The sequence below is a fragment of the Lissotriton vulgaris genome, chromosome 3_2, assembly GCF_964263255.1.
Source record: "Lissotriton vulgaris chromosome 3_2, aLisVul1.2, whole genome shotgun sequence".
Classification (NCBI taxonomy): Eukaryota; Metazoa; Chordata; class Amphibia; order Caudata; family Salamandridae; genus Lissotriton; species Lissotriton vulgaris.
The window spans coordinates 25,499,238-25,525,441 of NC_141690.1; the positions used below are offsets into that span (position 1 = coordinate 25,499,238).

A 26,204-nucleotide genomic window follows, 5' to 3' on the forward strand; every position below is an offset into this window, starting at 1 on the left:
ACCTACCATTGGATAACATGGCTAAGAACTGCTCAGGGGCAGGTGTTAGCTTTTGGAGATATTCGCGCTTAGCGCGAATATCTCCAAAAGTTGGTAATAGGAGATAGCGATGTTAGCGACTGTTTCCAGTCGCTAACATCTTGGCACGCCCACTTTGCATGTCATTTGTGATAAATATTACTGACATGCAAAGCGGGGCCCAAGATGGTCGCTATCTCCTACTAGCGGTCGCTAACTGGTGTTAGCGACAGCTAGGTGATAGGGAGATAATTTTATCTCCGTCTTCTTGGCTTTTAAAGACAAAAAAGCGGAGATAAACCCCCTTGATAATATGCCCCCTTATTCTGTATACTGCTGATGGGGATGTCCTATCTGACCCTGAAAAGTGCCTGGTCTGGATGATCTACTCTCCACTTGAATCTAGAAACTTGATTGGCACCTCTAACAAAAACTTCAAATATTGTATTTTTTCAGCAGCGCAAACTTCTGTTTCTTGTGTAAAGTTACGTATTGTCTCTAATGTTTGTAGTGTATTTACAAACAGCATTCATAAAGCAATTGTTCTCATGAAACAGGCGAGTCTTGAGTATGCTCATAACCACTTAACATATCTCATCTTCATATTTAGATCCGCTCGGAAGGCAGCTTTTTAAATTGCTTTTCAAGCCTGAGATGAAAGCACCATCGGGCATTGTCTTTAATTGGACTTTACAAAGGAGATCAATAATTTAGAAAAGTCAATTGTTTCAGCTTTACAGCCGATTCGGAGAAAGAGAAACAGGAGTGGATTGATGCCGTGCAGGAATCGATAGCAGACACACTCTCTGACTACGAAGTAGCCGAGAAAATCTGGTTCAACGCATCGAACCGGAGCTGCGCTGACTGTCAGGCTTCGGATCCAGACTGGGCCTCCGTCAACCTGTGTGTTGTCATCTGCAAGAATTGTGCAGGTAATTCTTCATGAGTCACGTGGGTTAGCATGGGCGCCATTTTGCGAGTCCAGCCAGTACAGGTTATTTATTGCCTCAGAGTATGGCCATAAAGGTGTATGTGAACTTGGGTACATACAATGATGATGACATTTAGGAAACGTGTCCGTAAAATTAAAAAAAATGAATAAATTTGAATTTTAATGCTGGAATTCATGTTTCATATACACATACCGTGGTGTATTCATTGATATTCCGTGGTTTCGGCGGTCAAACATTGCAAATTGTTTATCTGTTATGTAATGCAATGTAACAGAAAATGAGATCAACCGATATTGAATATTCAGCTATGTTAATTTTTTTGAAATACAAATGTTTCTTTGGTTGTAGAACAGGAATGATTCTCACCGACGACTTAAAACTGTACAAAACTTTGATTGAGGATTCTTGCATATAACTTCAAATAAGGAATTCCACTAAGTGAATAGAAAATATTTATTTAATTGGTTCTGCTAAACTGATCTCCCTATTGGCTCTTGACGAGGTAGTGTGCAATCTCAAAGCCAATAGGTGGCTTCATTATTCATCCATATGTAGAATGGTTTGTATGCTAGATAAGGATGAGGCGTGAATGAAGGCGTGAGAAATTAAGGGAACATTTTTGGTGTGCGGTTCTCTCACTACCCTGCAACTATTGCACAGTCCACCGGTGTGGCGGAAGGGCTCCCCCACCTTAGTGCAGACATGAAGAAAGGCTGTAGAGCTGAGCAAAGGGCAGCCTGATGGACACTCTTCATTTTCAGGTCAGACGGTCAGGCACTGCAGATGTGCTAGACATGCAGACACCGGTCTGCCTGTGCTGAATTTTGCCGGGCTGATGATTTCACAGCCCTATGTTTGCAACCTCCTCAGCCCGGCAAAGCACTTGGAGGATTCTCTCTCATAATGAAGGTGCGTGCCACTGATAGACTCAGCGCCTTGAGACCCTTGCGGGTGAGTAGTGCGCTATACAAGTATCAATTTACATTTACATTTACATTTACCTGGGCACTTCAGCTTTAAGCCCTGAATTGCCCAGGGTCAATTGTCATTAGTGAAACTCAAGACAGAGTGGGGTGGTGTCAGCAGTCTCACTGACCCCATTCCATTCTCTGACGAGTAAGGTCCTGCTGCTTCTTCCTCTCACTGGCTGACCCATTACAAGGAGGTTGAAGTCCCAGTCCTCCAGGAACCACCAAGTCTTCCCTCCCACCACCAAGATCGCCTCTGTGGCCGAGTAATTAATTTTTTTAATGTTTGGTGTGTGTATGAATGTGTGTGTATTTGTGTGTGCATGCTGTGAATGGGTTTTTGTATATTTCTTTTGAATGATGGATGTATGTGTGCGCCCTTGTGAATGTATGGGTGTGAGTGAGTGTGCATGTAAATGGGTGAGTGTGAGTTGTGTGCATGTGTGGCCAGCCCGTTCTTTCCACAATTCTTCAAATTACCAGCTGCAGCTGGCATTGCAAACATAATGTGTTTCTTGGAAGAGGAAACTGTGTTGCGAAAGTTGCCTTTTCCATTCTTTGCCATATCAAAACACAAAAATAGCACATTGCACTGATTTACATATCGATTCCCAATGTCAGTTTTACATTTCCGGATTTCTTAGATTTGCACTCGTAAAACATTTTTTTTTCTCACACGTGTTTTCTTTTGAGTTAAAAGTCTCTTAAGAGCACGAAATAGGCACTCTACAGTGAAAATACGCTGGGTAGTTTTGAGCACCCTCACAAACAGACTTCTTTGTAGCTATTAATAAACTGTACGATGGCCTTTTCACACCCTGGAAATGGATGGAGAATTACTCCTATTAAGGGATGCAAACGTCCTCCACTTTTCCTTCCCTGTGTGGAGGACATGGACAGCACATCCTCCCATTAAAGGCAGTGCAACTCCACATGTGCTTGCGCATCAGGATTTTTTCCCATTGTTACCCTTCGGTTTGGCTTGCAGGGTAAATGATTTGCTTGCGGACATAATTGTATTTTTTTGTTTCCGTGACACCCTCCACTGACTTCACTATAAATGAAACTGAAGTGGAAAGCGGTTGGAGCCTAGAGGCTGAACATTCTTTTGGTGTGATTGTTGCTTGGGGGCATTGCAAAGCCCCTCAAGCACCAATCACAATAGGAGAGATACCGCTGGAAAGAAGAAAATCTCCCCTTTCCAATGATACTTCTGTCTGGTGGATGCCTGATCAGGGAGGGTGCAAGAAGGTGATCGCCAAACAGTGGTCCCCCAACTAAACAGCAGGAATGGCACTAAAGTGGGGTCCGCCTCCCAGGCATGACCAATCAACTTTCAACAGTCTTTCAGCCCTCTAGGCTAAGATTGGTTGGTTTGCTTCACTTATATCATACCAGTGGCACAGAAATTCCATTTACACAGGGCAAATAAGTTTAAAAAAAAGGTAATGGTGTGGGGGTGCTGCCCCATCTCACTCTGGGTATTTGCCTCAATGTTCTTTACCAGGTGGGCAGAAGGCACACTATACAAAAAAGGTTTTAGTATAAAGAGAATGGTTTAGGAGCCAGCCCATCCTGGCATAGCCTCCTTCCCCCCACCAATCTGGGAGCCTAATTTGTCTTTCTGTCACCCTGCCGGGCAGATTTGGAGATATACTGTTAATCTACAGCACAAGACATTACAGAGAGGTTGCACTGCAGCAGGTGCCTTGAGAGCCCAAGAGCACTTACAAACACACCTTGTACCCGTTGGGCACGTTGGTATAATAGAAGTAGTCGTAGATTTATATGCAGCAAATATGGATCATGCCAGCATACTTCTTGAACTAGCATGATCATGAGGGGTCAGTCCCTTATTTGCATATGGTTGTGGTCCTATGCAAACGAGAGATACCACTTTGCCATGCGCCATATTCCAGAAGTAGACACCAAAGCTAAAGAGAGTTTGAATGCGCACTGACTGTGCACCACAGAGAAGTGGCGCAAAGTCAGGGAGCCCATCGAGGGTGGCTCATGGGAGAGAGATACGGTGGTCCCAGGAATTACCGTTTTCAAAGAGAAGTTGTTCCATCTCCAGAGCTGTGGTTTTAACCTGTGGCCCTGGCCGTAGAGTTCTTCACTCAGTCCAACACTGCTTAATATTTCTATGGATCCAGTTGCTGAGTTGGGGCAATCATGTGGTTTCACATTATCATCCTATGCAAATGATATGCAAATAGTGACCAATATCTCAAAGGATCCATTAGCCACGGCAGAAAAATTTGAGGTTTGCATGAGAGAAGTTGACACCTGAATGAGGACTACGTGTCTGTGACCTAATAGAGAATCGAAAGAGATCCTAATATTAGGCAGTTCTTCAAATATTTCATCAAACCTGTGGTGGCCTTTTAAATTAGATGTGCTGCTTCGAACAGTTAATTCTCCATGCAATTTAGGAGTAATCTTTGATAATAAAAGCCCTTTATGGATCACATTATCTAAGTGACTGCAAAGTGTTTCTACATTATTAGAATGTGGAGGAAACATTTTCCCTACATTCCTCTCTCATCCAAGCATTGATAGCTTTTCAATTGATTTATTGAAATTCCCTATATTTGGGAACTACCTAGGCGCTGTGCTCTAGACTGCAAGTAACGCAAAGTGCGGCTGCGAGACTGATAATAGAAGTTTCTAAACATCAATCTACTTTGGAGACAGTGAAGGGCCTACATTGGTTGTCAATCTGAAAAAATTCCATGTGTGAGGCTATTTGCATGGTGCACACAACCTTAAGTGAGACTGGCGCTGGTTTCGACCAAATTGAAATTTAGCTGGAATATCCCCAAGATGCATAATAGATCCGTGGAGAGTAACGATAATGTAGTATCAAGAATAAAATACAACAGATGAGGTGATACATCCATCGCTTTGCTGACAGTTAAGCTCCATAACTCTCTTTTTGGGGAACTAAATGGCACGGAGAATTATGCACGCTTTAGAAAGCTGGTTAAAACATAACTTTTCTCAAGTGGTATGAAACTTCCCAGGTTCCTCTTCAGGGCAGGCTTTCCTAGCAGAAAAATGCCTCAGGGTAAAAGATTGCTTTAGAAAATAGTATCTGATGTATATTTTTTACCAACTCTGAGTTCGCACCTGTGCTGTACTCTGCCAACCCATATGTGAAAACTCTACCCAAAGAAATCACATTTTTGTATCACTTGCCATGAATAATTTTTGCAGTATTTAGAATCTGGTGCATGGGGCTCGGAGGACAATTGGCGTGACCAATGCAAGGATGGGATCAAATTAAACAGCAAACGCACTGTCACTGTTCGCGCGGTACTCCCTTATTTAGGTGCTCGCATGGCAGGCAGATAATGCGCTGTATAAAATGTTTTAAAAAACAATATTCTCGGTGCAGGAGCGAACTTTGCACATTTAATGCAAATCCGTCCAGGGGTAAAATGTTCTAGGCAAATAAAAAAAAATCCTTTTCAATGGAATCAAAATTATAGAGCAAGAACATATTCAACAATATTCAAATATGACGTCAATATTGCATTCTAGAGTTATGGCATCTGAGGGGAGTCGCCAAGAGGTTTGACTGGAAAGTCACAAATGTCAATAAGCCTCTGAAGCTATCTAAGGTTACAAACTGTGCCAATCTGCAGCTAGGTTCAATCACTGATAAGTGTAGACCTTCAAGATATCATAAACCAAAGAAAAGAGCCCAGGATCCCCTTTTGAGTACACTACCATTAGCTTTTACTTTCAAGTTCCTTGTTTTAAGTATCCCTGGGCATAGTACTACGCTATGCTAACAGAGCATACAAAGTTTGTCCTAATTCGCACATTGCACGTAGCACAGTACAAACACTGTGCTTAATTAAGGTGCGTAGCAACTAAAGCAACAACATCCTCAGATGCTTTGATAAAGCAATTTTACATGCTTAAAAGCATATAACCAATTCACAAAAGTGAACTTTTTCAATGAAAACATTAGGCAATGTGAGAGGTGATGATTTTAGGGTCCCCCCTAACCTTGGGGGAGGACAAAGCAGATGCCTTGAACACAAAGAGCATAAACAAAAGGCACATCTGGTTGAGCTTTGGTGGTGGTTCCATCTTCTTAGGAACACCCCAAGCACATATTTGGGCAAAAAAACAATCCAAACCAAAGGCCCTGCAAAGCATTATGGGATGAGATTAGCAATGGGCAGTGAATATTATAGTATCCAATATCAAATTAATTCCACGAAGAGGAAATTATTCTCACATCAAGCTGCAGTTCCACTAGTCGTTACTAGATGTCCTTCACAAGTCAAATACAAAACCATTGAAACCCTTTCATCAAGCATTTGCATTTGACTTGTGAGGGACATCTAGTAACCACCAGTTGAACTGCAGCTCTTTGTAGAATTATTTTGATATTGGATACTATATAATATTCACTGCCTACTGCTAATCTCATCCCATAATGCTTTGTAAGGGCCTTTGATTGGGATTGTTTTTTTGCCAATAACTGTCTTTGGGGTGGTCCTAAGAGGATGGGACCACCACCGTATTGTTCAATAAGATGTGCTTTTTGTTTTCAAAGGCATCTGCTTGGTACTCTCCCTAGGTTAGGGAGGATCCCTAAATCATCACCTCTCTCACTGCTTGCTAATTTTTCAGTTTTACTTTTGTGAAAGTACTTTATGTTCTTTAGCATATAACGATAGAGATACTTATATTATCATAACTTGCTCTGTGATGTATGCCATTTGCAATCATTTCACAGTGCAGACAAGTACACATTGCCCATCAGCTTCGCTACGTGTAGTTCAAAGTATACTACGTGAAGTTACATGAAGTGCTGCTACGCAAACTACGCCCAAGGTTAGTTTTAAGCACAAGTGAGTGCACCAGTATGTGAATTCTTCAAAAGATAGGAACTTTTGATGTGAATTGTAAACTATTCTTGGTCTTGTGAATGAAAATTTACAGGTTTTCATGGTCTCACACATCCTTCAGCGTTAATCTGCCACAGAACACGAGACCTTGTTCTATCTCGCTTCTAAATGCTTCCTCACCAGTTTCAGTGACATTACTTCTTATTCACCATGACTTTCTAACACTTATTTATCTTGTGCTTCTCAAGGAATACAGTGCGACTTTGTCACTGTGGTTAACGAGAGTCTCTGAGTAATAGGTTTCCTGTTTTTAAGGTAACTGCTGACACACTGTCTGAACAAGTGCTGGAAGATACAGGTTCTTATAATGTAAGGTGCTACAATATTCATGCACATATTTCCATGTCTGCTACTCTAGCAGTCAATGTTTATCTCATTAGGCAAAAACAAATTAATCAACAACACATCCTGACAGAGTCAAGTCTTTTCTGTGCCTCCTCCTTTCAGCCTCTGTGGGTAATGTTAACATGAGTGGAGATGACACTATATAGACTGAATTATCTGGGCGTTCTGATTCTGTGGCATTTGCTTTGGCTCGGCTCTTAGTGGATCTAGCAGCCCAGATCCCCTGGGACCCAGATGTTCTCTATTGTGATCTTCATGGATATTGGTGATACAGCGTTAATATAGAACCTCATTATTGTGTTGCTCGTTTTTACTCTCATTAATCTGAATTAGATTTTTGCCAGGTCATACATTATTTTTCCATGCTGCAGACGTAGCATAGGTCATTCATTCCCCACAAATCATTGAATCTCTATTGTTTTGTGTTAACTCAGTGGAATGCTCAATGAGATATGGGATTCATGATAACACACGAATCTTACTTAATATAAAACATACATTAATGGTCCTTGGCCTTTGCAGTGAAAAAGGAACTGTGCAGGAATTCAGGAGTGGCATTGGTGCATTTACAACACAACCTGTGAATAGTGCATGGCTTAAAAATCTTGTGAAGGTAAAACCTGTTCATTGTTGAAATTGGAGTATCTGACGGAAAGGCACTATTGGATCTTGCTGCAGGAAATGAGACATAATTTTATATGTCTTATAGTCTTACAACAACTCATCATGCGGACATCGAGTTAAGCATAACCATCTTTGAATTGAAATTGTATTTGCGTGAACCACTTTGGAATACCAAGTAGAAATGTAAAATGTTTCCAAAGTTTTTATTCACATCTTCAGTTGGCAGTCACCACCATACACACAATCGCTCTATGTTAGAGGGCTGGGTTGGTCCCTAGATAGTGGACAGTAATATTTAGTGCGTTGTCACTATAACTGTGCCTAGGAAATTCTGGATCCTCTATGCACAAATATACCACTACATGCCATAATGTGAGTTTTCTGTGGCCACACTCAACGGTCTTTTCGAATTTTTCCTCACACTATGGCTTTGTTGGCAATCTTCTATCACCTTTTGTATTGTTCTAGAGCCACTGTTTCCTAAGCCACTGCTATTTCAGTGCCAGAAGGTGGTATGGTGCAAGGAACTGAATCATTTTCAATGTGCTCCTGCTAGAAATTTGGGTCTCTAGTCTGCAGGTTGTTACCCTTCTTCCTAGTCAGGATAAGGGGGTTACACTACTGAACAACCCCTGCTCACCCCCTTGGTAGCATGGCACGAGCAGTCAGACTTATCTCAGAGGCAGTGTGTACAGCATTTGCACAAAACATACAGTAATACAGTGAAAATACTACAAAAGGACACAACACCAGTTTAGAAACGTATCCATATATATCTGTTTAAAACAAGACCAAAACGATAAAAATCCAACATACAGTAATCAAAATGGGCACTTTACAAGAATAACCTTAAAAATACAGTTCCTTGAGGATGTATGACGTTACAACGCATGCTTTTACCACGCATGCCTTTACAACGCGGTTTTTACAACGCATGCCTTTACAACGTATAGTGTCAGTCAGTCAAAATACGCTTCATTCGATTTTTGTTAAAATCATAAAAGGCAGTACATACTGCACAAATAAAAATCACTGACTGACTTACAACGCATAGTGCTTTGGGGCGCTGGATAGTGAATAGTTTAATTTACTATTCCAACTCCAGTCCCCGTGGATAGTAGGGAAGGTGTTGGATAGTAAATTACACCTTTTCCCTATCCTAGAGCGCCCCCCAGCGCATTGCGTTGTAATGGGTTGCGTTGTAAAAGTTGCGTCGTAAAGGCACTGCGTGGTAAAAGTTGCGTTGTAAAGGATGTTTCCCGTTCCTTGAAGTCGGTAGCTCCGTCCGGTGCTACAGCAGTGCTGAAAACAACCAAATCCAACAGTTTCGGTCAACCGTATCAGTGCAAATTGGCGTCGGTGTCAGTACCTTTTGTTTTGGCCGTCCGCAACTGATCCAGCGTGGCTCTCAAACACCCCCCCACCTCATCCCACTTAACCCAGGAGCTGACTTATTTTACTCATCGGTGGGGCGCATAGCACCGGGAGTCACACATTCACGCACCACACTGCTCCCGGGATCAGTGAAAACAGAAGGCGAGCTGCTGGACGGTGGAGCACCCTATTATCCTAAATTTAAAATTCATACATTATATACATATGCCTCTATAAACAATTTCTCCTCCCCTGGAATTTTAGGAAATAATGTCAAGGCACCCCACTGTTTTGGTCGATGGACCAGCTAGTAGAAGTTAGTTGATGGCAATTAAGACCAGCTCAATCACAAAATTCTCATTATTATTTTATTTTCTAACTTGTCATGACTTTAATTTAAAATAAAAACATAGACTCATATATTTATATAGAAAACATTTATCTAAATTTTAGTCAGAAAAAAAATAACATTTTAAAATCAAAATCTTAGCATTTATTAGTACATTTAAGAAATAGAAATGTAGAAATTATATTACCAGTCTGCCAAAGACGTTGACAGAATTTCACGAAACAGGTTCCCAACTGACTGTCTTTCTAACCTCCTCGATGTCTACCTCCCATCAGGACTCCGCATTCAATTCTTTGCCCATCAAAATGTAAACGAAAAAATGTTTCTAAGTCTTTCCGCACCAAATTTCTTTCAGTCCGACAGCATGTTGTGGTGCGCAATATAGTTCACCGGACCAACACCCCTTCTTTCGTACAGGCTCTTTTATACCATTTTTTCTCTAACTATCTAACTCAGAATTGAAACTTTAGGGTCCATTTAATTTTTCATTGACCATAAGAGGGGTGGTGAAGATCACCTCATGTCCTCCTACATTTTTGCTGTCATCCTCGCATATTCCCACACAATCAAAATTGTCCATTTTGCAATCTGTCCTCCTGTCCTTGTATCTTTTATATATCATGTAGTTACAACACGCAAGTTTCCCAGGCATTCAAATTCAAGCATCCTCTGGCACGTCTCCGTTGCCCTAGGCCAAGCTGACCTTGACATCTCTACCCCGAGCAAAGGCCGTTCAAGCATCTCTGGTACAGTCGCACATGCGCAGAGCCATACTTCTCGGAGTCTTGCATAATCAGCCATTTTTTAACTATGCCGCACGGGCCTCAATAGGAACAAAACAAACACAACAGATGTTAGATTTTGAATTTTAGCCCTTCTGTTTATCTCCCACAATTCTATTTTTCCCTGTTAGAGGTTACCTAGCTAAAACAACACATATGTGTCATTTACTTACCAAATGTATTTGTTTTGCCATACAAATACTCATAAAATCTCAAATACACCCCTTTATTTATAAAAAAATATTATTTTACTATATTAGTTTGACTTCTTCACATTATTAGTACATTCGTTTTTGCAAACTAGCAAGTTAGTTTTCCCACGTCTAACTTTATTCTGTGTATGCTTTTGGTTGATTAATTATCATGCTTCACACGGTTAATACATATTATTGTTATGAGGTTTCGACTTTGCAAGGGGTACGCAAAAACATTTTTCTTCTACCCTGCTCCATCACAACGGTGTGGGCTGACGGCAGCAGTCATTGAGGTTGTGGTGTAAAGCGGTGTGGCATGCAGTGCCCTCAGGTCACGTGCAGACAGCAGACGTCCAGCAGCATTGGTGAGACCAGGGCTTTTGTGAGAATTGGAGCAGTGCCTGTCGCAGTGCTCATGGTCCCGGTGCAAGCTGTGGTGGCCGTCGAAGATCCTTGGTTAATGGGGCTGGCATCAGTAGGCCGCAGCTGCTGTGTCGGATGGGGCGGTGCTTCGTGTAGCTTACAAGCGGTGCCCCCAGGCCACAGTGCAGAAAATGACTGCGATGTCAGCTGGCAGTGGTGTTGTCGGTGAGACCAGGGCAGCGGAGTGAAGCGAGGCGGTGCAGAGTTCGGTGCCCACAGGTTGCTGCGCTAGCAGCGGCTCAGTTGAGGTGGAGGTCGTCATCATCGGTGAGCCCTGGGTTGTCGTGCGAAGTGCTGCGATGCCCACCTGCAGTCTTGGTGACAGCGTCAGCTTACAATTTCCTTCTTATGTCAACTGGGACACGTGGTACCAGAGGCGGTTCCCAGGGGAAGGTGAAGTCTTTTCAGTTCCTGAAACTTTTGAACAGGTGGCAAGCTCTACCTCAAGCCCTTGGAGAAATTAAAAACAAAGAAGTTGCAGAAAGGTCAGTCCAGTCCCTTCTCTGCCCAAGAGAGAAGCAGCCACTGCAGGCCAACACAGCAAAGCACACAGCAAAGTGATAGTTCCTCCTCACAGCTTTTACAGCTCGTCTTCTTGGCAGGTTTCGGAGTCTAAAAGAGTTCTAAATCCTGGAGTCTGGGCCCCAATATTTATACAGCCTTTTCCTTTGTCCTCTTGTGGCAGAGCGTCTCTGTGCTTAATCCAAACAAGTTCTGTTCTCCCTGGTCCAGCTTCCTGGCAGGAGGTGGAGACAGTATTGTATAAGGCAGACCATGCCTATTCAGGTGTAAGAAAATCTCCTCCCTCTAAATGAAGCCCAGGTCTACTCTGCCCAGTCCTGACTCATTCAGGAAAGTCACAACACACCTCACCACTCCTATTGGCTGTCTGCTGTGAATGCACATCCCCAGCCCCTGTCTCTCCAAAGCTAGATAGTCAATCCGCAACCCAGCAAAGGCAAACAGGATGGTTAAGAAAATAAACACTTTCTAAAATGGTATTTTCAAACTCACAACATAAAAATGATCTTTACTAAAAGATACCTTTTTACATTCTGAGTTCAGGCATACTAAACTCAATTTCTCTAGATTGCCCCATTTGGAAGGTATACTTGTAAGATGTTACAAAGTAACTCCCATTCTATCCTGTGGGAGAGGTAGCCTTTCAATAGTGAAAAATGAAATGCACCGTATTTCACTATCAGGATATGTCACACACACCAGTGCATATCCTACCTTTCACCAATACTGCACCCTGCCCATAGGGGTACCTTGGGTCTACCTTAGGGGTGACGCACATGTAATGAAAGGGAAGGTTAGAGCTTGACAAGTGGGTGCACTATCCAGGTTGACACAGCACCACAATTTCACGCAGATACTCCAGTGGCAGGTCTGAGAACCCTTTGAAGAGCTGCTTGTGTGAGCGGCAGAACCAGTGCTGCAGGCCTGCTAGCAGAATTTGATTTTCAGGCCCTGGGCGCACGCAGTGCACTGTACTAGGGGCTTAAAGGCATAGCAAATAAGCCAATCATGGAAAAATCAATCCATAAACACAAATTGCATGGAGAGTGTGAGAAGTTGGCCTGGTATTTGATATCCACTAATTAAAGTGGGTACCTTGAACCAGTCCAAACAACCCTCATGGTGTTTTAAGAGGTCAAAGATAACCTTAGAAATCTATCCAAGTGGTTGCTGTGGAGAGCATCTTTCAGGCTTAGTCTTGAAGGAATGTTAAGCAGCTTTTTTTTTTACCAGAATGCAACCATAATGTATTGGTTAAATGACAGGGGAACCACACAGTAGAAGTCATAAAAAAAGTATTTATTATGATAACACACCTTAAATACCTCACAGTATCTGCTACACACAGATAAACACAAAGTACACAATATTGTAGCACAGAAACAAACATAAGTTGCGCTAAAACACAGTGGGCTCCAGGGGAAGACCAAACCATATACTAAAATAGTGGTAGAAGGACCACGACTTGAGTAAAGACAGTGTCTAGAGGTTGTAGAATCACAGGGACCCCAAGGAACCACCCAAGGTAAGTAAGGATGGACCCCACGGAGGATGGGTGCAGTGTGAGAACACAACCATGTGCTACGTACAATTCAATGGGAGGGTCATGGTTGCAGTTTTAGTTTTTGCGGACCCTTCCCAGTGGATTACAGAGAACCCCTTTAAAACATAGAAGGTTGTAGAGTCACCCCACCCTTGGATACCGAAGTACCAGAGTTGCCTATCCCAGGGAAGTCGGGTGCATTGGGTCGAAGTGGTGTTGGAAATCGCTGCCGTTCTCAATGGGAGTCTTCAAGAAATGCCACTGCTGGAAAGAAGAAAAGTGTCCGACGGAACCCACAGGTGGATTCTTGAAGGAAGGAACCTGAAAACAGAGGGGACAGAGTCTGGGTCACTCAAGAGTGACCAGGGGCTCAGTAGACAAATGCCCACCGATGTTGGGTGCTCTGGTGTAAAGAGGGAGACCTTGACTCTGCTGCCACAGGGACCAGGAGAAGTCAAGGATGACCAGGGGCTGGATACGAGCTGTCCCACAAATGATGTTGAGTGCTGAGGGGTCAGAGTCCGGCGAGAGCACCAACAAGCCTTGGCAGCGGCAACCCACAAGGATGGTTGAGGAAGGTCACGATCTGGCCCAGCAAGGACCAAGACACACACCACAGCAAGTGGAGTCAGGGCAGGCCTTGATCAACCAGGGGAGTCCTAGAAAAGTAATGTTGTCCCTCAAATGGACCCAGAGGCACAGGAGTTGCAAGGGGACCTCTAGCAGATTCACAAAGTAACAGCTTGTAGGGCACAGAGTGTGAGGAGGTCAGAGTCCTTTGTCCAAAATGTGCGCAGAGGTTGGGGCTATCGACAGCCCACTGCGCTTAGTTGAGGAACACCAACAAGCATATGCACTTTCAAAAGTATGCAGTGCACAGGGGTTCAGGTTATGAGGTCCCCACGAGGGATACTAGCCTCAGACTTGGTGAGAGGACAGCTCAACCTCTAGGAACATAAGAACCCACATCCTGTGTTGCTGGAGTATTTGGAGTCCACAGGACCTCAGGATCAATTGACCAGTCAGTTGTACTATAGTGCCTGCGAATGCAGGGAAATGACTCCTTCAACCCAAGGGAGATACTTCAGTTGTCCTAGATGCTGCACAGGTCCTGCACAGAGCCTGTATGGTGCATGGGCACAGAAAATGCTTTGGACGGAGAGGGAGATGAAGCCAGGCTCAGTCGAAGTCCATCGAATTCCAGAGCGTCCAGATGGTTGAAAGTCAGTGGTTTCTTAATCAGAACCTTGTCCACATCGAATCTAGGGTCCTACAGTAAGGTATGCCCTTTTGGACACACAGGAGAGGGTTGGACAGATTCAGGGGACCCTCCCAAGGGAGGGTCAGGGCAGTGGGGAGGGTACTCCCCTGTCCTTTGTCCAGTTTCGCACCAGAGCAGGAGCCAATGGCTCCCAAGACTGGTTTGAACTGGACTATGCACAGGGACACCAAGTGTTGCCCAGGCACAGCCGTTCAGGCACTTTGGAAGTGCTCCCACCCAGCTCCTGTCTGGGAGGTGGTCACACCTCCCTGTGAGAGGATGCCTATTGTCCTGCCTTCCCCTGCTCGAGCTTGGCTCAGCAGCAGGAGGGTAGAAATTTGTCTCTGGTCAGCAGCAACCCTTTTGTGCTGCCCAGGTCGAGAAGGCTGGTACCGAGAAGACCAGTGACCCCACAAAGCTTGCTTCAGAAGAGTGGAATCATACCTCCCACCCCGGTTACCAGTGTGGAGGTATGATTCCAAGGTGTTTGATAGCAAACACAACGTGTTTTGTTGCAGCCGTTTTCAAGATAGTATTGTACGCTAGCATATAATGCACCTCTACCTATATATCTGGCTGCGTCACCGACAACCCGGGAGAATGGACTCCGAAGGCTGTAGAGAAAGACTGCTCATACAGGGGCCCCATCTCACATAAAACCCAGCACCCGGCCTTCAGGGTTGTCAAGGCCTGCGAGAGGGGTGACTGATAGGTTTTAAGTGTAGTGACCTATAGATATAGTAAACAGTGTAACATCAAGGAAAAAGTGTTTCTTTGCATCATGAGAGGTGAATATGCCATCAAGCACCTTTAAGAAAGTGAGATGTACATCAATCAAGTCATATGGGGATAATGCAAACTAAAATGCGTTACAATGTGCTACATCCACCTCAGGATTAGACATATTGTTCCCACTGGTAGGACAAACAATATGAACAAATATCTAAAGATAGTATGCACTACTTGGTAAAATGTGAGACACCACCTCCTGATCAGGAACAGTGAATAAAAGCATGACTGAATGCACACACATTTGTTGGACACTTTGCATCCTTTGCTTAGTAGCACTTTGCAATCCGTGGCTGACCGGAATCAATGAGAATGTAAAAAAGGTTAGAATGGCTTGTTATCAAGATTATAGGGTTGCAGCTGACAAACCAGTTTTGCTCTATTTTCTCAGTGAGCGATATATATCTTGCAATTGGGTTATCGATGTGACAAAGTCTTGGGTTCAAGGGTTTCTTTCTAGATGAACTTTGTGAATTTACCACAGCAAGAAGGGAAGAGCGCCCCCCCCCCTGCGTGGAAGGATGAGTAAATATTGGTAAGGATGTAGGGGAGGTGCCATGTAGGGTGCAATGGCAAAATGGCAAAAGGAGAGGGGTAAAGATGATTGAAGTGTTTAAGCTCAGTGATTCTATCAGCAAGGTATATGTTTATTTTATGATTTCACATGGCCGCCTTTTTATATTGGTATGTTATGTTCTGTAATGATGCTCCATCACTTCGGAAGATGTCTTTGTAGAGTAGAAATGTATTATTTTATTTGGCAGAGTTTTCCTCCAAACGGTTTTGTCACAGCTTTTTACGCTCTTCTTAGTTACTCAATGTTATCCCATGCTGTAATACCAACTGTGGCCGCATGACTTTCTCATCTCCCCCCTTATTCTCACTTATTGTGATTGCCAATGAAGTGGAGTAAGTGTTGGAATACTGGTGTACCTTCTGTATTATTTTGTACTAATCTGCCACCATTCATCCACCCAGCTGCTGCAATTTTGGGAATATTTTGCTGATTACATCATTTTAACCGACTACGAGTGAGGCTCACACAGGAAGTCGTAGTGTAGGAGCAGGCGGCTTGGAAAGTTACACACTTTATATTTGTAAAAAAATCCTGTGCTGGGTTACTTAGTAGAGCGGGTGTAGTTGCCTTGGAGGCCCAAATTGTTATATGTTATGTTATAGCGGTATTTGTAGCGCACACTGTTACTCATGAGTGTCCTGGCGCGTAATGAGTCAGAGGAGGGCAGCAGAAAGTTTTAGAAAGACATGCTGAAGAGGTGTGTTTTTAGCTGCTTCTTGAAGATCCGGAACTCCTTGATGTGTTGGAGAGCAGCGGGAAGTGAGTTCCAGGCAACTACCGCTTTGACCGAGAGAGAGCTTCCACCCAGTCGGACTCTGCGGAAGCGAGGAATCACCATCCGGCGTTGGGCCGATGAACGCAAGAGGCGTTTGGGGACATGGAAGGCAAAACGCTTCCTAAGGTAGAGAGGGCCTACACCATGCAGCGCTCTGTGGGCCAGTATAAGCGTTTTAAATTGCACCCTCTGAACTACTGGAAGCCAATGTAGCTCCCGCAGATATGTGCGCGCACTAGAGCGCCCAGGGGCATTGAACAGGAGCCTAGCTGCCGCATCTTGAATAATTTGAAGCCTGTGCAGCAGATAGGCTGGCAGCCCCAGAAACAGAGCATTAGCATATTCTAATCTGGAAACAATCAGGGCGCGGGTTACCATCTCTTTTGCTGTCCTCGGGAGCTGAGGGAAAAACTTCCTAAGCATTTTGAGGGTCCCGAAACATGTCCCCGTGAGCTTTTTTATATGGTCGGAGAAGCCAAGATCCTCACTAAACCAAATGCCCAGGTTCTTTGCTGGCCCAGGTTTAGCAACCGGGCAAGGGAAGCCTGGAGGCCACAAATGAATCCTAAGTCCTCCGGAAACTGGCCGTAGAGAAGGACTTCCGACTTACCTTCTTTGCATTTGAGGGAAGCCTCGGCCACACATTGAAAGACCGAGGCTAAGCACCGTTGAGTCGTGCCGGTGTTCAGGGCGGCATCATTCCAGGTAAAGAGTAATTGCGTATCATCTAAATACGCAATTACCTTGGCCCCCGATTCCTCAGCCAGGTGGACAAGTGGCGTCAGGTAGATATTAAAAAGAAGGGGGCTGAGGGTCGAGCCCTGTGGCACCCCTGTCTCCAGATTCCTGACTGAAGAGGAGCATGGGGCCAAGCAGACCTGTTGAGAGCGGGAGTCCAAAAAGGATTTAATCCATTGCCAGACCATACCCGAAACTCCTATAGCGGAGAGTCTTTCGAGCAGCCTCTGGTGGGGTACCGTATCGAAGGCGGCAGAGAGGTCCAGTAAAATCAAGGCCGCTCTGCCGCCCCCATCCAGGCACTCTCTAATAGCCTCCGATATCTCCACCAGGGCAGTCTCCGTACTATAGGAGGCTCTAAAGCCTGACTGCGCTGGGTGGAGAGCTCCCGAAGTCTCAACAAAATCCTCAAGCTGCCTTATGACCACCTTTTCACATACCTTAGCAAGTGCCGGCAGCAGTGATATTGGTCGATAGTTAACCGGCTGCAGGGGGTCAAGGGTAGGTTTCTTCAGGAGGGGCAGAAGTTTAGCACGTTTCCATTTAGAGGGAACGTGACCTAGCTGAACTGAGGAATTTACCAGATTCACTACTATTGGGCAGACTACATCAGCTACACCCGCTAGGACCCGCGCCGGGCAAGGGTCCTCTGGGGAGCCCGACTTGAGGGCCTGTAATAGGGCCAGTATATCTGCCTCAGTGGTAGGTAAAAAAGATGAAAACACCTCCGAGCCGACTCGGGAGTTGACAGGGGATTCAGGGGGGAGATCACTGTGGGCCTCGCCACTGAACCTACACTCTCTTGAACCTTAGCAATTTTGTCGATAAAAAAGGATGAGAGCTCTTCACACCACTCGTTCGATAATGGTAGTGTGCTTTGTTCCGCACAGGGGGAGAGAAAGCTCCGCACAATTGCAAAAATTTCCTTGCTATTGTTCCGGGCCATCATAATACTCCCGGTGAAGTACTCACTCTTAGCCTTTCGAATGGCTGTGTAGTATTCAGTCTGTGCTGATCGTAGGGCCATCTTAGCAGAAGCACCATAGTTCTGTCGTCAGCAGCGCTCCAACTTTTTGCAGCCCAGTTTTAGATCCCTAAGAGTGGAGGAGTACCATGGTTGCGAGGGAAGGGAGCGCTGAGTGCCACTCCGTTTACCAATGGCACAGGACTTAACTCCCTGGCTAATCCAGTGGTCAAAATTAGCCACAGCTGCCTCTAGATCTGTAGTAGGGGAGGGGCGGGACTGACCCAGGAACTCAGAGAAAGCAGGGAGATTAACCTTCTAGGCCAATATGCCAGAAGGCAGTGTAGCATCTCTATCAGATAGAGTATCCTCCCAGGAGAACCTGATCAGGAAGTGGTTCGTCCAGGGTGTGCGCTCAGGGTCTAAGATTGAAATAGGGAAATTGGAACAAACCAGATCGATGGGTCAGTAGTGACACATGTTGGGTAAGCTTGGCGAGGAGCAGGGCCTCCGCAAGGGACCTGGCCTCCGGGGTAGACGGCGTGTCAAGGTGAATGTTAAAAATCGCCTAATAAAAGGTATTTGGGGTAGCGAGGGAACGTTGTACAATAATGTCCTCCAGGGTTTTTAGGAAAGCTCCCGGTGGACCTGGGGGGCGATACACCAGAGTTCCCCCTAATGTACAGTAGGGAGAGATGGTTAACACGAAATCGAGGGCCTCTCCTCTTGTCCCATCTCTAATGGCTTCACTAGTGAAGCACCACGATTCCCTGAGTACCACTGCAATCCCACCACCTCTGCCATCGCCCCTGTCCGATCTTGTGATTTCATAACCTCTGGGTATGGAAAGTTCCACTACTGGGGCGCTCGATTCACTGAGCCAAGTCTCTGTGATGAACAGAACATCCAGCGTATCATCCGCTAGAAGCTCAAAAATATCAGCTGAATGTTTGGCCATGGACCGAGCGTTAATAAGAACTGCCTGAATTCTTAAGACGCTCTTGGTTTTGGTTGAGAGAGGGGGCAGTGGAGCTGCCAGACAGAAGTCACAAATGGGACATTTCGCAGCTAGATTATCAAAATCCACCCCATGCCCACTCGCCGTTTCACCAGGCTTACCTACAGCCAGTAAGGCCTCCCGTGAGTAGGTAAGCTTTCTCTTGGTCCTATCTGGCAACAATTGGGCAGCACGACTAGCACTGGGCGCTACCCGGGCGCGGCCGGGCACAGACGGGCTTGCCTTAGGCGGGCCTTCGGCACGCAGGCAGCGCGCCCGCTGCGCGGCCGGCCAGCCATTTGCAATAAGTAGCTTAGCCCCACCCCCAACTAGACCGCAGCGAACGGCCCCACCGGGATCCGGGTCCTCACTCAAGATGGCGCCCGCCCTTCACTTAATCGGCACGACAGCCGCGGTGAAACGGGGCAGGACAGCACACCTCGGCACAGGTACGGGTTGTCAGTCCTGGGAATTAGGGCCACAGCACCCTAATTACTATTTACTAAAATAGAATCAAGGATTCTATTTTATTGAGCTCCACTTTTAAGGCGAATACACATGCATAGACTGTAAGTATTAAAGTCCATTTTCTCCATTTATTCATTTGTGTCACTTTATATCAAATTGTTTTTGCCACATAGAAACCATCTTCCCTTGAAATAACCTATTCCAAATTAATTATTTTATTAATGGTTAATGGGAAGTATGTCTGAGCCCGTAGTCTTTAGAAAAATATGTATCACAAAAATTGCAGTGCTTACAGCACAATGGATTGATGACCATCTTGGTGAACAGTTAGATCATTTAAATGGATGCATTTCCTTCCTAGATCACACTCCCAGAATTCTCAGAAAGCCAAGTCGCATGGAAAACACCCCGCACTATTTTTTTTTACAACCAAGACAATAATTATACCCAGCAGAAAAACAGAACAAAATCACAAAAAAAAGTAAAGCAGGTCCCAATGTCCAGTGAGCACAACAATAAAGCACCTTCAGCTCCCTGTGACTTTGGATCGAGGGGCTGTGTGAAATTGCTTTCAATCGGCCAGTCACCCTTGGACCGCTTAGGTGATTGATAACTATGCTTTGTTGAAATAATTCGTTCTCATGCTTCATCGCTCTACTTCCTATGTCCTTTCTCCAATAGATAACAAAGACCATTCATGAGCTGTTGTCGTTTACTGTGCAGGTGCGGGTGCATTATTTAGACCAGCGCTGACCTTTCATTTGTGATTTGCCTACAACTGTGGGCGTCCAATGTGAGGATGCATGCTATACAAACAATACTACAATCAATATTGTCCATTCATTTTTTTTCATTCACTGTATATCAGAAGTACAATCTGTGTCATTTATGTATTTATTTGGATGTAATAGTTTTATAAAGACAAACTTTGCGGAGGAACGATGGAGCACTACACAACATTGTTAAAAACGATTTGGAAGACAACCGAAATTGTAATTACAATTTTACAAGAAGTCTAGAAATACAGTTGCACTATATACATCAATAGAAAAAAACAAGCAATGACCACGCGGTAAGCCTGGCACATAACTCAAAGTACCTCCTCGGATACTGATGAGTTTAGGTACTCAATACCCATCATGCATGCACTCTGTCACACTCCCTTGCACTCCTTCATCCATTCATCCAAACACTAATTCATTCTTACATTGATCTGTTTACCCATCCACAATAGAACATACCAGCAAATTCAACAGGCAGATGGAAGATACAGCAAGCATCGGAAAATGCATTAGCTTTTTGCCAATGTGATTAATAATACGCTGTTTTTTGTTGTAAGTTGCAACTTGGTGAATAGTTGTGCAATACAAGTCACTGAAAGTCAGTTCAAGTGTTTGTGTTGCCTTCTAAGGTTATGTATATTTCCAAGAATAGAACGTGAAGCCATGAAGGCGCAGGACAGGCTGAAGGAAGTGCTTGGCTGAGCCACGTCAAAGAAAGTTAATTTGGGGGAGAAAATGGAGGCAGACTGGTGGCAGGCTCTCGCTGCGGCTCATTCGGTTCTAAACGATCTTTCAACGGCCTTCGTCTATCACCACCCCTGGGAGAGATTTGTAGTCTCCAAATGTCAGAGGTGGCGCTGAGTTATGAAGAGCTTTCTGTCTCTGAAAGGGACGGCAGGCAGCCCTTATGTGAGAGACTTTAAGGGAAGGGACTGGAAGTCAGAGAGTTCTGTTAAAAACAAGCATGATCCAAAAATTTTAGGGCAACCAATTTCCCTAATTGGTATGCAGGGCCGGACTGGGAACCACAACTGGCCCTGGCAAAGTGCTCGACAGGCCCCCCCCTCGGGAAGTTTGAGGTCCCGCCGAGCTCTTTGCCGGGGCCGGTTTTCGGCCGATTTTGGTACAGGCCCTGTAACAAAAACGGCTCCCAGGGGCCCATAAACCGGCCCCCACCTCTGCGGCGCACCGGGGGAATGCCCGGTGCCCGCTATGGCCAGTCCGGCCCTGTTGGTATGGGACGATAGACATTACTGTTATGCTGGTCTCGCAGAATCTCTCGGCACACGGGGATCCGGCACCGCAAAGGCACATGGATATGGATGCCTGCATTGGCCCCAGATGCACGGGAGAGTGCACAAAGAACATCGGAGCCCGCATGGAAGTCCCTGCTTGTGCCTTGGGAGAACAGTGGAGTGCGCGCTCGATCAGAGCGTGAAACTGACCCAGGCATATCCAGTATGAGCAACAGCTGAGCTCTTCAGTAATAGGGCACTACTGCAGAAGCTTGTTTCCGGTCGAGGGAAGGCAAGGCTTGGCAGTTCGGGCTGGACTGTTCCCATGAGGCACAGGGTCAGACTGATTTGCATATGGCCATGTCTGAACTGGGGTGGCACAGTGGGATAAAGAATGGTGATGGATTAAACCCAGATCTGTTGACTGGGTGTGAGTGTTTGATTGGTTCAGATGCTCCGTCCATCACCACCCCATTTTGTACCGCTTTGTGCGCCATAAGTTGGCAGGGTATGCTCAGACGTGAGTCCCTTGCTCACTTTGCCACTGGATTCAAGCAAGCCTGGCTGAAGACGGCTGGAATGCCAGAAACCAGTCCTAGGAAGCTTGTTTCCGGTCCAGGGAAGGCATGGCTTGGCAGTTCGGGCTGGACTGTTCCCATGAGGCACAGGGTCAGACTGATTTGCATATGGCCATGTCTGAACTGGGGTGACAGAGTGGGCTAAAGAACGGTGATGGATTAAACCCAGATCTGTTGACTGGGTGTGAGTGTTTGATTGGTTCAGATGCTCCGTCCATCAACACCCCCTTTTGTACCGCAAAGGCAAAACAAGCAGTTTGGAAGTAGTTAAAAAGCAGTACTTGCAGATCTCAGAGAAAGCCACAGCGCTGCCTAGGCTTGACCAAAAAAAGTTCCACAAAGCGAATGAACACAGTACTTGGGCCCCAGGACACTGATAAGAGAAACACACACAAGGAAAAACAGGAAATAGTATGCTACTGCCAATAGAAATGGAGGAAAATTTAGTGGCAATCACACAAACCAAAGAAAAGCAACGGGGCCCTTCTAAGATTTATATTGAATACCATAGATTTCATGAGCACAGTGCAAACGCTGTGCAGGTGAAACCTAATCAAAGAACAAAAACAGAAGAAAGAAAAATAATACAGCATAAGTGTGATAAACATGCTTAAAATTAAAGAAAAATAAACAAGTATTGGCAATGCCAATAGGTGTCTTGCTCAGTAAACCTACTGACTATGCCAATGACTACTGCTGATGTTACATAGCTTCAGCAAATATAGGGAAACATCTTTTTGGCTGATATTGTACAACAATGGCAAAAAAAGAAAAAGTATGCATAGCATATCCGCCTGATTGCATCAACAAACATGCTCATAAGCATCTTGCTGCTATGTCAATACAGTGTGATAACATATACGGGTGCATATCAACACACAAGCACACATATAATGCAGGATGCAGCTGCCATTTTGGTGGATGCCAATCTTGGAGCAGTAAATTAAAAAAATTAAATATAAACTAAAATGCATAAAACTCCTACAAGGAGTACCAACCAGCTCATTGTATCTGCTAAATATGCAATAAAATCTCAGCATTCCTCCGACTTCATATTTTGGTTTTGAAATTAAGTGAGAGCAATACAGAATGAGCGGCAGATGAACAAAGAGAAGGGTCTGTGGTAAAAAAAAAAAGAAATCAGAAAAATTAATAAAAGAGCAAAAAAGATAATGGGGAAAACAACACACAAGATGTGGAGGTAGGGGAGGGTGCAACACTGAGTGCAGGGGATGGCAGTTGTTTGGGAGGGCTAGCAGCATATCAGGGGGGAAAACAAGGAAATGCTCTTATGGAGAGCTGAAAGAGGAATAATTAAGTAGTTGCCTGTAGGTGAGCTGTGGAAGGATGAGAGTCAGGTAGTGTGGCTCACTGGTTAGAGGCGGCAGACCCGAGAGCAGAGGACGGCCCGGGACCAGGGTTCGATTCCCGGCGCGGCAGGTTTCTGGACCAGGGTCAGCGGACTCGATAATTCTCTCGCCTCGGTGCCCACTCTGATCAGCGATCACACTTGGCAACTCTGGGCATTAGCTTGCCTCATCTTCACTAATGGCCCCACCAGACCGCCGGGGATGCCTGGTCTCACCCTGGAGAAACCCATTAAGGGACCATCTCTCAGGGAAGCCAGGAAGGGTTTCGCAGCGGTCGAAGCGCCTTGGGACCCTCCGGGTAAGTAGTGCGCTATATAAATGCCTGTACATTACATTACATCATCCACTCAAACATATGGTAAATATAATATTGACCTGGGGGGTAAATATATTATTGACCTGGAGAGGAACAACCACAAGAAGAGGGAGCAAAGTCACTGTATAACAACCAAGCAAATGAGATTGTCAGAAAAATACAACCAATGGTAAGCAAAACTCTGGCACAAAGCACACTATAAGTGTTGGAAATCTTTCATCTTTCATCAGCGGAAAGCAAAACTGTAGTAAAGACCTAAAAATGAAACATAGTAGAGAGCAGTCATCTTGGGAGGGTATTCTATATAGGGATTAAGTGCTTCTCTAATCCATGATGACTTGAACTTGTTGCTTCCAAATGTTAAGATTAAAAAGTATATATACATAAAAAGTAAATGTAACAGAAAATTTTAAAACGCTATGTATTCTGCAGGAATTTGAAAATGTAAGCTAAAAATGAAGTAGGTATCCTTTGCTTAATTCCCAGTAGCAGTGCAAATGCAACAGACCATTGTATGGACAGTTTGTTGCGTCAACTAAAACACTAATATAAGCAGTAAAAAATACTGCATGTATTAGGAGTGAAATGGTGCATGTAGTAGGAATGAAGGTAATAATCTAGAGCCTAGCATATTGTTAAGTCATTTAAAAGTAAAAGGAAATTTTGATTTTATATATTATTTGTTTGTGAATTAAAGCAATATATCAGAATTTGTAAATTTGCTTGATGTATACTGTTCTCTGTTGGTTTGTGTATAGTTTTGAAATTCAATCATAGTAATTCCTTAGACAGATGTCTCTGGTTTCCTACTGTCATTCAGTGAGTGGCTCCACAAAAATCAAAAGGTTATATACCACTGTCTGCACAATACCCTTCAAGATGGCGCGCCAGATTAGGAGCAGTAGCCAAGTGAAATCTGGTGCACTGCAGATTAAATGGGCAGTAAAGGAGTGACCCAGCAGCATTGTCTGGGAAACTTGATGAACTTAACAATACAAACAAGATGTTTTAATAAAAGAAAAGGAAATTAAAAAGCGGGGTCTATATAAACAAATGCAAAACTAAAGGGATTTGCACACAACCCTTGGCACTGAACCACATTCAGTTTCAGGAAGTTGTGTACAATGCATAATGCAAAAAAATTACAGATGTGTAAAATTATAATTGGGAAAACAATACACAATTCCTAATAAGTGTAATAATAATACACCCTCATAGGTCTATTGCCTTTAATATTTGCTTCTCATAATAACTGCCAGACCCAGCTGCCTTAATCGTAGCATGTCATAATCAACAATTCAGCTCAATATATCAACTAGGCCAAGAGCATTTATCATTGGATTATCACCATCTAAAAATTCAGTCCTACTGTATTGAGCTAAGCTTTCCATAAAACAGCTATCAAGCATACAGTCATAACAGTAGCCAACATATCCAAACTATAGTTTGCCATGCTGGTTTAGAAGCAGTTCTGGAGGCAGAGAAAGTCTGCCCATTATGTCCTGATCAATGTTCCCTCTAATGTTTTCCTCTGTGTGTGGCAATGAACGGTTTCTGTATACTGTAGCCAAAGCTGTGTGCGCTGAAGACTAGTGAAAAGTCACTATTCACGTTTGTGTGGTGTGTGAGCTTCTAAAATTAGTTTTGTTCACTCCAATGAAGGTTCATTTAAAAATGAATACAAAATGTTTCATTTTGAGTTAGTTTATCAACATGTGAAAGCAGTGGCAGTTGGTGTATTTTAAATGTGGTAGGGCGCACATTTTATACTGGAGTATAATTTGCGAACCCAGCAAGCGAGGACCGAAAAAGGAAGGTGCATCGGATTCAGCCACCGCAAGAACCTTTTTTATAAAATGTGTTCAAATAGTGAATATTTTGGCATACAGTAAGTCATTGAAAACTTTGTGCTTCCGTGTAAGGCAAAGAACAACAGCACAGTGTGCAGTCTTTTAACCAAGAAATAACCGCACACATAAGTATGCACAGACAAATTGAGACCCATTTCTTGGCTTTGTACAAAGCAAAACCAGAAAATCTGGATAAATTGCGCCTTCCCTGCTTAAATTATGTGATCTTAAGCAAATTCCTTATTTCACATAAAACTCATGTTTTACATTAACACCTATAAAAGAACTTTCAAATATGTGAATTCAGACTGCCACTTGTACAAAACTATCACTTTTGTTAAGTACTTCTCAGTGCAGTGCTATAATGTGCCTTATTAATGTTAAAGCTTTCACATGATAAAGAAATAATTGAATTTTGAAGAGACTTTACCATATTTTACACAATGTTTGTTGCGGAAATTGCATAGTTTCCATGAAT

At 44.2% G+C, this 26,204-nt stretch overlaps 1 protein-coding gene across 1 annotated transcript in view; it reads left to right on the top strand.

Annotated features, from left to right (window-relative positions):
* The window catches only part of ARAP2 (ArfGAP with RhoGAP domain, ankyrin repeat and PH domain 2), a 1,270,949-nt gene that overhangs the window by 565,668 nt on the left and 679,077 nt on the right, over positions 1-26,204 (top strand). Inside the window, exon 11 of the mRNA XM_086964430.1 lies at positions 751-950. Coding sequence (XP_086820556.1) covers positions 751-950 — 200 coding nt within the window. The remainder of the gene's footprint in view (positions 1-750; positions 951-26,204) is intronic.